This window comes from Silene latifolia, chromosome 1, assembly GCF_048544455.1.
Source record: "Silene latifolia isolate original U9 population chromosome 1, ASM4854445v1, whole genome shotgun sequence".
Taxonomy (NCBI): domain Eukaryota; kingdom Viridiplantae; phylum Streptophyta; class Magnoliopsida; order Caryophyllales; family Caryophyllaceae; genus Silene; species Silene latifolia.
The window spans coordinates 96,085,010-96,099,943 of record NC_133526.1 but is presented as its reverse complement, the minus strand read 5'-3'; the positions used below and the strand labels follow the sequence as shown (position 1 = coordinate 96,099,943).

Below are 14,934 nucleotides of genomic sequence, written 5' to 3'. Positions count from 1 at the left end.
TATATATATATATATATATATATATATATATATATATATATATATATATATATATATATATATATATATAGTGGAGATCTAATGAGTCCATTGTATCCTTTGAGTCCTTATAAGGACCTTTAGATGGACAACATCTAAGGTTGAGATTGTTTACAAAATATAGCCCAAAAAAAGGGAAAAGCTTAGATAGGAAAGAGGAAAACATTGTCTGCTAATTGTTCTTCCCAAGTGATGGACTGACGGACAAAACGCTATATCCTCTGTACTATGTTTTCAAAAGCAACCTACTTCCTTTCTTAACAAACTTCTTCATCCAACTTCTATCTACTATTATTCATCCACCTTCTCTCTAAACCTGGGTTTTTTCTATTCAACGCTCAAAATTCAACTATAATTCTTTCTAAAACTTGCAAATCATCGCAGCCATGCAGATAATAGATGGCATCAATGGTATTTCTTCATTTTATTTATTGTTTTCAGTCACCGTTTTAATATTTTCAATTGAATGTATAATCTGCATGTCATGGTATTTGTTCATTTTAATTATTATTTTCAATCACCGTTTTCATATTTTCAGTTGAATGTATCTTATCATTACTTTTGAAAGGATAATTCAGAGTTACACTTTTCAAATTTGATGCTGAGTTTTAAATGAAGATTAGATTTCAGTTTTGAGTATCGATTTTTGATTGTTATAGTTTTCAACGCATTGTACAAAACAACTTAGCATTCTGACAACATTTACACTTACGTTGGACATTTATACTTTCAGACCATCACATTTACACTGCCCTTATCTGAACATTTATATTTACACTGACACTTGCAATTGATTTAAAGTTAACATTCACCATTTTCATATGAAGATTGTACAAATAATATCACTATTTCTCCAGTATTGATTGTTCCAGTTTTCAGTTCTGATTATTTTTCAAGATCAAAATTGTACGTATTAGACTATGCAAATTAAATGCCATCACAATCAAAATTCAAATGTGACATCATTTACACTTGCATTGTTAATGAGGTATTTAAAAAATTGATAATTGCTCATTTACACTTCACATCTATTGACATTTACACTGATATTGCTCATGTACACTTTGACAACATCACATTTACACTACATTTCTGATGACATTTACACTTACACTTTTGGACGTTCACATTTACATTTACACTTTTACAACATCACACTTACACTACATTTATGTTGACATTTACACTTACACTTTTGGACGTTTACATTTACACTTACACTTTAGGACAATTTGGACATTTACACTTTGATTCCCTTTACATTTACACTTACATTTACACTTTGCTTTGCTTCGATTTTTAAAGATCAAAATTGTACTTATTAGACTATGCAAATTAAAGGCTATCACAATCAAAATTCAAAAGTGACATCATTTACACTTACATTGTTAATGAGGTATTTAAAAAATTGATAATTGCTCATTTACACTTCACGTCTATTGACATTTACACTGATATTGCTCATTTATACTTTTACAACATCACATTTACACTACATTTCTGATCACATTTACATTTACACTTTTAGACGTTTACATTTACACTTATACCTTGGGACAATTTGGACATTTACACTTTGATTCCCTTTACATTTACACTTACATTTACACTTTGCTTCCCTTTACATTTACACTCTAAGATTAATGGATTGTTTAAAACATTCACACTTACACTTCATATCTGATGACATTTACACTTACAATTCATATCTGTTACATTTACACTTCAGTTTTTACATTTATACTCTGTCAACTGTATTAACAAGTCCTATTTACAGATTCACTTAACAAAAATGGAGTGGAGTCTGATAGGCAGGTATTGTGCAGGGAGGTTGAAAAGAGGTTTACACCGTACATCGGGCAGGAGTTTGGGGGGATTGAGGATGCGGTAACATTTTATAAGATATACGCCATTGCTTGTGGGTTTGATGTGCTTAGGTACACAACGAAAAAGTGGCGTGGCGGAGAGATCAAGTCAAAGCTTATCGTTTGCAATCGAGAAGGTTTCGCTCACAAGGCGCCGACTAAAGATCAGAGTGACGGGCTAGTTGGAGAGAATTCACAGAGGATATTCAGAGTCAATAGAGTGGGGTGTAAAGCGAGGATAAGACTATATATGAAGAATGCTCTTCTATTAATTGACCGATTCCACGAGGGTCACAATCACGAGCTTATCTCACTTAAGGACAGAGAGTTCCAGAAATTGTCGCGCAACATAACAGATTATCACAAGATGATAATCGTTTTGAACTCAAGGGTTAGTAATATATCATCACTGTCAATACTAATTCAATAAATCCATTCACATTATATATATCATATCTGTTATTAATTGACAGCAGAAGATAGGAGCAACAAAGACCTACAAAATCTGCAAAGAACAGGTGAATGGATTCAAAAACATTGGAGCAAGCTTAAATGATTTTAAGAACTTCCATAGGGATGTTAAATGTTTCATTCATGAACATGATGGTCAGTTGTTCATAGACCATTTTAAGGAAATGACTGAAACAAGAATAAGTTTCTACTTTGACTACGATCTTGACAATGATGGCAGCCTACGTAGGGCTATATGGGCGGAGGTACTACCCGAGATAACTACAAGATATTTGGTGATGCAGTGTCATTCGACCCAACTTACTCCACAAATAAGTATTCTATGGTTTTCACACCGTTCACTGGTGTAGATCACCATAAACGATCAGTGACGTTCTGTGGGGCTCTAATTGCAAGGGAAGATTATGAGTTATTTAATTGGGTTTTCAGCCGGTTTTTACAAGCAATGGGGGGTAAGGAACCCGAGTACATAATTACAGATCAGGACCCGGGTATTATCAAATCTGTCCCTCTTGTTTTCAAGACAACGCGCCATCGGTTTTGTATGTGGCATATAATGAACAAAATGCCCAGTAAATTTGGTGTCTCTAGGAGTGATTATAATGACTTCATGTGTAAACTTAATGAAATTATATGGGATGATGAGCTTGAAGCAACAGAATTCGATGCTATCAGGGAGCAAATTATTGAAGAGCATGGTCTTGGTGCCAATGATTGGTTTGCGGATACTTATGCTATAAGGGGACAGTGGGTGATGGCGCATTGCAGAGACTTGAAGATGGCGTCTGTTATGAGGACGACTCAAAGATCAGAGAGCGAAAATAGCTTTTTCGAGAGGTTTGAGCATAAATCAAGAACATTGGTTGAGTTTTGGATGCGTTTTGAGAGCGCTATGGACCAACAAAGACATACACAAGAGCAGCTTGACAACAGTGATAAGCACTCGTCCGCAAAGACGTCAACAAATCTGGCATTAGAGAGTCATGCTACAAAGGTGTACACCTATTCAGCTTTCTACACCTTCAAGGAAGAGGCCATATACTCAATTGATACATGTAGAACCGGAGATTTCACTGAGAGAGGCAAGCTAGAGGTAACTAATGTCAAAGATTTGTCCAGGGTAAAGAATTTTGAAGTTGCATACAGTCCAGGTAATTTAAGTTACACTTTCCATATGATAACATTTACACTATCAATATCATCACATTTATACTTTCCATATCATAACATTTACACTTTCCATATGATAACATTTACACTTTCCATATCATAACATTTACACTTTCTATAATATAACATTTACACTTTCCAAATATGACATTTACACTTTCCATAATATGACATTTACACTTTCTATTTAATCATATTTAAATTTCCATATAATCACTAACATTGTTTGTAACATTCACACTTACATGAAAGCCTTAACTGATGACCCAGGTACACGTAAAGCAAGCTGCAGTTGTATGATGTTTGAAAGAACCGGCATCCTATGCCGCCATATAATATGGATTTTCTCAGCAAATGGGATGAAGACTATACCAGATGATTATGTTGTAAATAGATGGACGAAAGAGTATCTACAATTAAGGATGTTCAATTGTAATGGTGAAGGGACAGACAACATGGAAATCATCGATGAAAAATAAATTGCAATGTCAATAATGTGGTCGGAGGTTCATCAGGCTGTAGGGCTCCATCGAGGCAAAGGTGTGACTGATGTTGAAAGCTTTTCCGCTATAATTAGGGGATTTAAGGACACGCTATCACCGTTAGAGGAAGTGTTGAATAAAAATCGACAAATGGAGAAAATTATGAATTGTACGGCCAGTGAGGTAGTGACTATATTGCCACCTAAGAATTCGAAAAACAAGGGTAGCGGAAAAAGAATGTTGCCAGCCAAAACAAAAGCACTGGCCTTGGCTAGAAAACCCAAACGCAAGTGTAAGAATTGCAAGAGAATGACAAATCACGACAAGAGAAACTGCCCTAACCTCTTTTCAGCACACACACACCATTGTGCGAGGGGTCGTCCGACCCAGAAGAGAATGAAGGAGAGGAGGAGGAAGAGCTGGAATCAGAACAAGAATAGACGCCACAGCAGTGATAGTGTAGCTTTTGTATTTTAAATGTGTAACTTTAAACTTTGATGTGCTATAACTGGAACGAGGGATTAGGAATTGTTCTCATGGCAGCGTCACTTTGAACTACAGTTGGTGTAACTTTGAGTAACAAAGTTACCCAGTCAAAGCGTCAGAGTTACACTGTCATATGACCAAAATGTCTCTGTTTTATTGGATTGCCAAACATTGTGTTACTTGAACTTATTTGCATTGACAATGTTATTTCAAGTAACAGTTACACTTATGATTAAATCAAATCTAACCCTACCTTATAGATTCAATAAAACTGTAAATGTGATTAAATAGAAAGTGTAAATGTGATCACATTGACACATTTATACTTTCAGTGTATTTCACATTTACACTTTCAGTGTATGACACATTTACACTTTCAGTGTGTTAACATTTACACTTCCCATCTCATCACATTTACACTTTCAAAAGCACTTCCATGTGAATGACACATTTACACTTTGAATATCGTCACTTTTACACTTTGACTATCCCAATTTACTCTTTCAATAACACCTTCATCTGAATGAAACTAAAATTCAATTTTAGTGTGTTAACATTTACACTTTTAGTGTGTTAACAGTTACACTTCCCATCTCATCACATTTAAACTTTCAAAAGCACTTTCATGTGAATGACACATTTACACTTTAAAATATTATCACATTTACACTTTGAATATCCCAATTAACGCTTTCAATAACACTTTCATCTGAATGAAACTAAAATTCAATTCAATTGATTGACAATTATCATAACAACTGCCTGACATGTCCACAAAAAACCGATAGCATTACAGACATTAGTTTCAACATTGTCAACCAAAATACGAATAGTCAAGAACAACAAAAAAAAATATGTCCACAAATGGTTTACTTTTTCGCCAAAACATTCTTAATTTTGCGCTTCTTTTGTAACTTCCCCCATAATTCATCTTTTCCAGATATAAACTCATCCACCTTCGCCATGAAAACGTCTCTGTTGATGTTTATGTCAGCTAGTACAATGGTCGCCACCAACTCGACTACCAAGTACCGTCGATTCCTCTTCCTCTCCAAGTCTGAATGCTCAAAAGGTTGACCCTCGTACATCAGCATATACATCATACAGAATATCCCTGATTCTGTTATGTTAAGAAGGGGTATTTGGCGCCTAAACGGGATTTGTCGATGCTCAAAGCTAGTAATCTGGTATCCCCTGTCAACGGTTCTGGCATCCAAATAATCGCTAATAGCTGATGCCTGCCATGAAAGCACGTAAAATTAAATAAACAATATATTGTTCATCCTATTCGAAAGTAATTTATTGGCATCAGTTTTACAACTAGACGAGTAACTTTGCACATTTCAGACTGCTCCCAGTTGAGATGAGGTTGGTAGTCAAGGAGATCGACCGTTTGCGCTCCGAAATTTATACATACGCATGCAAAGTGCTCACCAATGTTGACGGGTATGAAGATAAACTCAACATTCAGGTTGAAAGTTTTATCACAGTCCTGGATGAAGGTATCTCAAATTAGGTACAGCCGATCATTGATGGCATTAGACTGTGAACCTGGTTCACGTATATCCAACAGCTGCATGATATACTCATGTTCATAGAAGTGAGTGAGACTACATAATAACCAGGAAAATAATGTATGACTTTTAGGCTTTGGGGGGCGTACCATATGACGTAGCCTAAAGAAGGCCATCCTAGGAAGTAAGTATTCAGCCGACTCCAAGTGGTTGAGCAACACAGCCCAGGACTCAATCACAACTGGCGACATTACAACCTCAGGAAGCATGGACATGATGTCTGACCGGAGTAGCGCGGCATGCCTACTGAACCAAGATATTGATTCGCTGCAATGAAACCCACGTATAGTAATCAATTAAATACAGAAATTGATTAAAAATTCAATATCGTAATTAATTGAACACGTTATAACAATTTGAGAGATACTAACGAATTTTTAAAGTTGTGGTCATCTAACAACCAATAGTCCACCGCATGCTTTCGACGCGATCTAACACCCCTGACCAAATTTTGATTGTTCCGTAAGAAGGTAGAGACAACAAGAGTCTGAGTAACAGCAGCCCCACAATCGAGTGAGCATCATAGACCATCCCCCCCGCCCCAAGGGCGGCTCCTTACGGCTGACATGGGTTGGCTTCCTGAAGACTGCACGGATGAAGGTATGACGACAGGGCTCCTTTCCGCCGGTATGACTACAGGTTTGACCACGTGGCTTCCTTCTACACTGTTAGGGGGTGGGTTTGAGGTACGGGGCCACTTACTGTAAGTAATCTCTTCCTCATCGTCCAGATTCCGCTTCTGTGCAGCATACGAGCCCGAATTCAAAACTTGAGCATGCTTTTCCTTGAATTGGGATATCCTTCGCCGAACGTCTTTCCTCACTTTGTTATTGTCACTCGGGATCAGGATCGACACCACTTCAGCCCGGATGAGGTTGATAACGTCCATCTCCCCTAGGGCGCAGTCAAAAGGTTTCCCACAGAAAAGCAACATGTGTATCATCATGTAACCCCCGCAGTCAAACCTCGAATAACCCCTACCTTGCCATTTAAATTCTACATTGACAAAATTAAACCCGCCGACCTTTGAACCTTTGGCAATCCCTTTAGACTCCAGAAACTTGCCCATTAAATCACACTGTAAAGGAATTAAAAAAATAGTCAATTTAAATACAACATTTACATTTCCAGAATACATATACACTAAAGGTCATTTATGAATGCTCTTTATAGTTATTACCGCAATACGCGCAATTCCAAAATATGGAAGCTTTTCAAAATCATCATCGTAACAACGGTTGTCCAGATACTCTATCTGCTCAGATGCGAAGTTTATGCATGCACAGCTGTAATGATCATTATTGCCAGATAAAACTGGGATGAAGACTTGGAGCATGTGAAAACAAAGCAATAACAGTTACACTTCACAATATTTCACACTTACACTTTCCAGAATATAACATTTACACTATCCATATCATTACATTTACACTTTCTATTTAATCACATTTACACTATCCATATCATCACATTTACACGTTCTATATAATCACATTTACACTTTTCATAATATAACATTTACACTATCCATATCATCACATTTACACTTTCTATTTAATCACATTTACACTTTCTATTTAATCACATTTACACTTTCATTATAATCACATTTACACTTTCTATTTAATCACATTTACACTTTCTATTTCACATAGAAAGTGAAATAACAGTTACACTTCACAATATTTCACATTTACACTATCCTCACAAAGCCATAACAGTTACACTTCACAATATTTCACATTTACACTTTCCAGAATATAACATTTACATTATCCATATCATTACATTTACACTATCCATATCATCACATTTACACTTTCTATTTAATAACATTTACACTTTCCATAATATGACATTTACACTATCCATATCATCACATTTACACTTTCTATTTAATCACATTTACAGTTTCATTATAATCACATTTACACTTTCTATTTAATCACATTTACACTTCCTATTTAATCACATTTATACTTTCTATTTTAATCACATTTACACTTTATATTTAATGACATTTACAGTTTCATTATAAGCACATTTACACTTTCCATATGATAACATTTGCACTTTCCAATTTGACCAAATCTAAACTTTCAATGACACTTCCATCTGAGACACTTTTACAATTATACTTACCATATCAGAATCAAGTTGAAATGGAGACAGACAGGATTGAATCCAACCATCCCACCCAGACCAGATCTCATCTTTTTTGTCAAGAACTATTCCCTTCTTCTTGGCTTTCCAAATATCAAGGGCAGCACTCTGTTCAAACGAAGAACAACGCTATTAAACTTAGACACTTACGTTACAATTAAATTGAAAACTATACAAATTGGATTGAGTGAGGATAGGACAAATACGGTGTGACTAAGCCCGAAGAAACAACGAGAGGATGCAACTGGTGCAGTTTGGTCATACATCATCTTATTGATTAGTAAGCACCAATAATCAATTACAGAAGACATAACTTCCTGTCCAGGTTCAAAGGTTAACATGTCTTCCCGTGACACGAAAAAAAAGTCTGAAAATACTGCCAATTCTTCCCTACAAAAAAAACCTTTTATTAGGCAAAAATGTATACGACGACTTATAGACTCCTTCAGAACGGTCCCAGTATTAATATGTTTAACATCGAAGTTAATGGACTCACCCTTTCAAAAAAGGTTCTGATTTGTTAAAGACGTAGTCCAGGACGTCTTTCCTCACACTAAAAACATTGCTGGATAATTTCTTATTGAGCTGGAGGTCTGCCGTAATAAAGTCCTGCTCGGGCATGGGTACCCCCACAATCCATGGTATAACCAAGATTCTCAGGGACCACATCCATGCACTGCAGGGGCTCACCTGAATGAAATAGGAAGGGGTGGTGGTCCAGGATACTCCGGGGGACATATATTTCACGACCAGCCGCAGGAACGGCTGGTTCAAAAGGGCCTCCCATATCACTTGTTCCAAACACCTCACCTGGAACCCCCTTAAATGCCTCACTTAGCTCTGCAGTAGAATAAAAGGTCAACGGAAATTCAGGCAACTTAAACTCAGAACAGGGTGCTTCGACAACCACCTTTTCTGCTCCCTCTACAACATCCATAGCCACAACCTCATTCAGAAACGAGTCGGGACAAGCTGGTTGCGTAGGAGGACCTTGTTCTTGCTCGTTGACCATGCCACAACCGATCTCTGACCCTTCTCGAGATGCATCTTTTAGGTCTGCGGTCGACTCAACCCTCGGAAACTTCGTTTCACTGGAGTGGGCTTGGTCAACAGGCTGGTCCGCTCCCTGGACACCGCTAACATCCTGATGTGACCATAATTAGAGCACATTTAGTCCCCTAATTGAGCCTATTTTGCATACTATTATAGCATTTTATGGCCATTTTATCCGTCAAAACCTTCCTATTTGCTTTTCTATCGCATTTCATATGTTTTGTAGAAAAGAAGATAATAAGGCGGAAATTCCCGTCTTTCGTGCATATTTGGAAGCTTATTGATGATATTAGATGGACTAGTATGAAGAGGAGGCAAGAATGATGACCAATGATGTAAGAATAATGAGTATATAGAAGGGTCATAAGGTTTAAAGCAAGGAGGAAAAGCAAGGAAGCCATTCATGAAGAAAATTGCTCGGAACGCAAACCAAGAGTTGCTCCTTTGGCTCTGAAAGTATGCTAGATAGAACGGCGTCGAAAAAACAAGTGATCTAGGCTTTTGAATCACTCCAATAGCGGTCCGGATGAGAAAATGACGCCCGTTTTACAATCCGAGGTCAAACAAAGAAGCTGTCCGCCAATCCGCTCGTCCTGAGACCAATCCGCTCGTCTTCTAAGGAATACGCTCGTCTTGCTCTAAATCCGCTCGGATTCCCTTGGTACAATCCGAGCGTCTTGCTCCAAATCCGCTCGTCTTCCCCTCCTACAATCCGCCCGTCCCGACACCAATCCGCCCGGATTCCTTTACAGCAATTTTCGTGTTCTTCAAGCTCCGAGAAAGACGCCCTTCCTTCGAAAAATACCGGAGTCTCCCTGCTCATATCTCAAAAGTGTATGTACTAGTTTAGCCCTTAGTTAACCCTAATGCATCCTCCCTAATTTTCACTATAAATACCCCATTTGTAATAATCAAACCAGGTTATTTTCAGAGTAGAAAATCTTTCTTTAGATTAGATTAGGAGTAGATTAGAATAGATTACTCTTTAATCTTTCCACAAATTACACATTAATCTCTCCTTAATTATTGTTCAAGTTTATTATTCAAGTTTATTATTGGGTAATTGAAGATTATTGGGTTATTATTGGGAGATTGACAACCTTCCATCAATCAATCAAGTTTCTTCTATTATTCTTTGCTTTATTATTTGGATCATCTCAAGTTGGTATAATTCTTTTACCCTTTTACTCTTTATTGTTTATTTCTTCATTCTATTATCATGTTTATACTTGTTGTGATGATTGACACCATTAATGACATGTTTCCCATGATAATGAGTGAGTAGTTTCTTTAGCTAGTATTAATGGGTAATTAGGGGAAACCAACATGGGATTGATTCATGCTTAATCTAATGTGTTTTCATAATCAAATTGCTTGCTTGTTGTGATGTCAACTTTATGCACATGTTATGTTTGATGAAATGCTAAGCCTATGAATCCTTGCATTTTTACCATCTCTTATCTACTCAACTTGACTCGTAAGATATAAACCAACTCGAGTCTTGTTAGACCATGCATAGAAGTTGATTAGGAGGAAAGTAAGTCGACTTGTAGGTGTTGTACAATCTAATCGATTCGGCTCCGGGACCCAACTCTTCCTAAGAACCGTAAAATATAACCCAACTCGGTTCCTCCACAACATTAATTGCTTGCAACCTTGTAAACATGTTTGTATGATCAACACCATGAATCCCCTATGACCCCATGATATCCTAGCACTTTTAAATCATTTGTTTACATCTTTCCTTTTATTGCTTGTTTCACCTTATTGTTTGCATTAGTCTAGACACAACTACAAACCCAACCAAATTGTGACACTAGCATAAATCGAGATAGATAGACTTAGAACCCAAAGCACACCGTCCCATGGATCGACCTCGACTTACCGCTAACTAGTTGTTTGTTGAGTATTATAAATGTGTTTGATTGAGAGCCACAACGACACTCTTATCACATCCACAGCCTCACTAGGAGCTAATCCATTCACCGATGGTTCAGGTTCAAAGCAAGGCCCCAGCTCTTGCGAATCATTATCCCCTGCTTGAGATGGCTCCATATCCATACCCTGCACTAACTCATCTTGAGCTCTCTGTGCACAGCCCTCTATCCCTTCACCGTCACCAATATCTAACCAACCTTGCAGCGCGTTCTCAATATCAGAAGTCGAAATAAATTTCAACTGAAATGAAGATGAACCATCTTCAGTTGAATGAACTACCACATCCGCATCCACCTTATCCGCTACTTTTGAATCATCCTTCTCAACAACATGATCAGCCACCTCAACGGGGCCACTAGTAACAGGCACTTCCCCTTCACCACTTTTCTGCTCCCCATTTAATGAGGAGTTCATGATAGCTTCCGAAACTTCGGCCGGGCTATAAATTATCTCTGAAATCTGACGATCCGTTAATTGAGAAAAGTCGGTTTCGTCTCCCCGCATTCCTCTTCCCCTCGTCGACAGGCTTTATTAAGTTCAGCGGTGTTATAAAAATCAACGGTCTCCATAATCTGTGACACCACCCCATCACCTGCTTTGTCAACCAAATCAGCATCTTCTGCAAGTGATCTGACCTCTACGAGTGGCGTAAACTCGAATTTTTCAACCTTGTTTTTTTCCTTGGTTTGCCTTGGTTTTTTTCTTGGCCACCTTCCCAACATCTGACAATGAAGGAGCTTTATCAAGAGATTTCTTCATTTGTGACGCTATATTTTCAACTTCTTCAACATATTCCTTCAGCTTTGCACCTTCGAAAAAATCTTGCGTCGCTTGTGACGGAACAAGACCAGTTGAAGAAGTAGCCTCTGTTGTTAAATTCTTGATCATTATCGTTGTATCCGTATACCATGAATAGAAGGCCATAGCGTTCCTTTGAATATTCAAGTACAGCTCGTGTACACCCTACAATTGGTAACAAAAAAGCTTTTAAGTCCAGATACACAACATAAACCTGCTCAAATATTAATATTAAACAAAACAGGAGATTAATTAAACATTTATAGCACAACACTTACATCTAAAGCCCTAGCTTTCAACTCATCATCATCTTCAACACCAGGGGGAAGTTCAATCTGAATAAAATTCTTATCGGGTGTTGTACCCGATGCTGAAATCAGAAGAGGCGTAGAACTTGCCAATCGAGCCTGGCCGCGCCAGCTATGGCCAACATCGTATTGTCAGTGTCCTTCTCATCAGAGGTCTTATTTTGACATCGGGGGTACTTCACCTTCGACAATGTTAGTCGGCCCAATGGCCCCTTGTCCAGCTCATCCTTTAACCTCTTCGATAAAGTCTTCAGGTCCCAATGCTGAATAAGTGGAAGGTCATCTGGGCAACTCTTACCGCGGAAATCAAACCGCTGAAAATAAGTAATCATAAGGAATGGGATACAACCAAGCATATGTGACTGCACGCTGCGAGACTCAGCTGCCGCATTAGCTACAGATTCTAAGACGTACGAGCACCAGCCATACTCAGGAATGGCACCCAGATCTTCTACCACTTTCAAAAGCTTCATTTCAATACCGTTGTTCAAAGTCGGCACAAGGAATGATGAAATGCTAAGCAGCACAAACAGACGGCATAATTCATCCCCTCTATCTTTAAATGCCTTCGCCTCAATATGGTTGAAGACGTCTCCTAAAGGAATAGAATCAGTATTTGATTTCACTTTGAATTTTTGCCGCCACGGCTTTTTTATGCGCTTATATTTTTCATCTTTAGCACCAGGCATATGTCCAGTAGGTACTATTTCGATCTCTCTCACACCAACAGGTAATATGAAACAGTCATAGACATCATACTTCGTAACCATAAACTCCTTCAACTCCGACGCCCTGAAAACATAAGAACCATCACTGACAGCGTCGAGAAATTCAGGAACATGTGAAAGCGGGAAAGTTTTGAGTTTAAGATGAAGCAGCCCCCCAAATCCAATCCTCTGTACAGCGGCTCGCTGAGCATTGTTAAGCTTACTAATAAGCTTGAGAAGCCTGTTGGGGCGACACTTCACGGAAACAGTAGGGGTAACTTGTGGTTGTTCTTCATTTTCGGGTTGTTCTTCATCAGATGCCATCTGAATCAGGTAAAAAATTACAGAAGTTATACATAATATCTATCACACTTAAACAGTTATAGTCTTATCACACTTACACTCCCAATATATTCAGATTTACACTTTCAGTTTCATCACATTTACATTTCCCCTATATTCACATTTACACTTTTCATTTATTCACATTTACACTCCCAATATATTCACATTTACACTTCCCCTATATTCACATTTACACTTTTCATTTATTCACATTTACACTCCCAATATATTCACATTTACACTTTAAGTTTCATCACATTTACACTTCCCCTATATTCACATTTACACTTTTCATTTATTCACATTTACACTTTCTGATTCTTCACATTTACACTTGCAGCTTCATCAAATTTACACTTCCAATTTATTCAGATTTACACTTTTCAATTTGTTCACATGTACACTTGCAGCTTCATCAAATTTACACTTCCAATTTATTCAGATTTACACTTTTCATTTGTTCACATTTACACTTGCAGCTTCATCAAATTTACACTTCCAATTTATTCAGATTTACACTTTTTATTTTTTCACATTTACACTTGCAGCTTCATCAAATTTACACTTCCCTTATATTCACATTTACACTTTTCATTTATTCACATTTACACTTTCAGATTCTTCACATTTATACTTGCAGCTTCATTACATTTACACTTCCCCTATCGTCACATTTACACTTTGTGTTCCATCATATTTACATTTACAGTCTCAGTTACATCACATTTACACTCCCCATAAACAGGCTAGATAGTCTTATTAAAGTTTTACATTGACACTCCCCATTTATTCACATTTACACTTATAGACTTACACATTTACACTCCCCATTTGTTCACATTTACACTTATATCATTAACAATTACACTTACATCGAAAACCCTAACTTTTAAAAACCCTAACAATTACATTTACACTACCCATTAGTTCAGATTTACACTATCAATTTAATTAGTAATTGGTACTTTTTAATATAAATCTGACCCACTTAAAATTAAATTCAAGAATGCTAAAGAATTAAGATGTTTATGGATAATCAATAGAATAAAAATGAATTAAATTTAAGCATGCTAATAAAATCATAATCTCAGAAATAACAAAATAGAATAATGAAATGATAACAAAAGAATGAAACACGTATAAAACAATTAAGACTCAAGGAAAATCTACATATTTAAAAAATTAGAGCAAAGAAAGGAGTCAAGAATGATCAAAAGAGTTACCTTCAAAGTGACTGATGAAGAAAATGTGGTAACGAAATGTGGTATAGAAAAACATTGAGGAATTAGGACGGTTTGATTGAGAATAAAAGAAGAGCAGAAATGGCTTTGTGGAAATGTGAAAAAGAAAGATGAAGAAATGTGGAAATCAAATAAAGGAATTTGGACGGTTTTTGAAATTGATACAGAGAGTGGAGGGAAATGAAAGACAGGAGTTGTATGAGAGAGTGGAGGAAAATGGAATAACATGCAAGTGACTGATGGACGAGAGACACATGCAGTTTGTACAGCAGAGGTCTACCTCCCTAAAGGAGA

General features: G+C 37.1%; 1 protein-coding gene across 1 annotated transcript; it reads left to right on the top strand.

The window, feature by feature from the left end:
* Window positions 1-2,940: 2,940 nt before the first annotated feature.
* Window positions 2,941-4,024, top strand: LOC141651320 (protein FAR1-RELATED SEQUENCE 9-like). Its single transcript, XM_074459040.1, has 2 exons — window positions 2,941-3,526; window positions 3,816-4,024. Exons 1-2 carry the CDS (start codon window positions 2,941-2,943, stop codon window positions 4,022-4,024), a joined length of 795 nt encoding a protein of 264 aa, XP_074315141.1.
* Window positions 4,025-14,934: the final 10,910 nt, after the last annotated feature.

Excerpts from the sequence above, each read along its gene's own strand:
- LOC141651320 (XM_074459040.1), top strand. The coding sequence starts at position 2,941 with ATGCCCAGTAAATTTGGTGTCTCTAGGAGTGATTATAATGACTTCATG. Across the intron at positions 3,527-3,815 it reads TGAAGTTGCATACAGTCCAG|GTACACGTAAAGCAAGCTGC; the intron begins GTAATTTAAGTT and ends CTGATGACCCAG.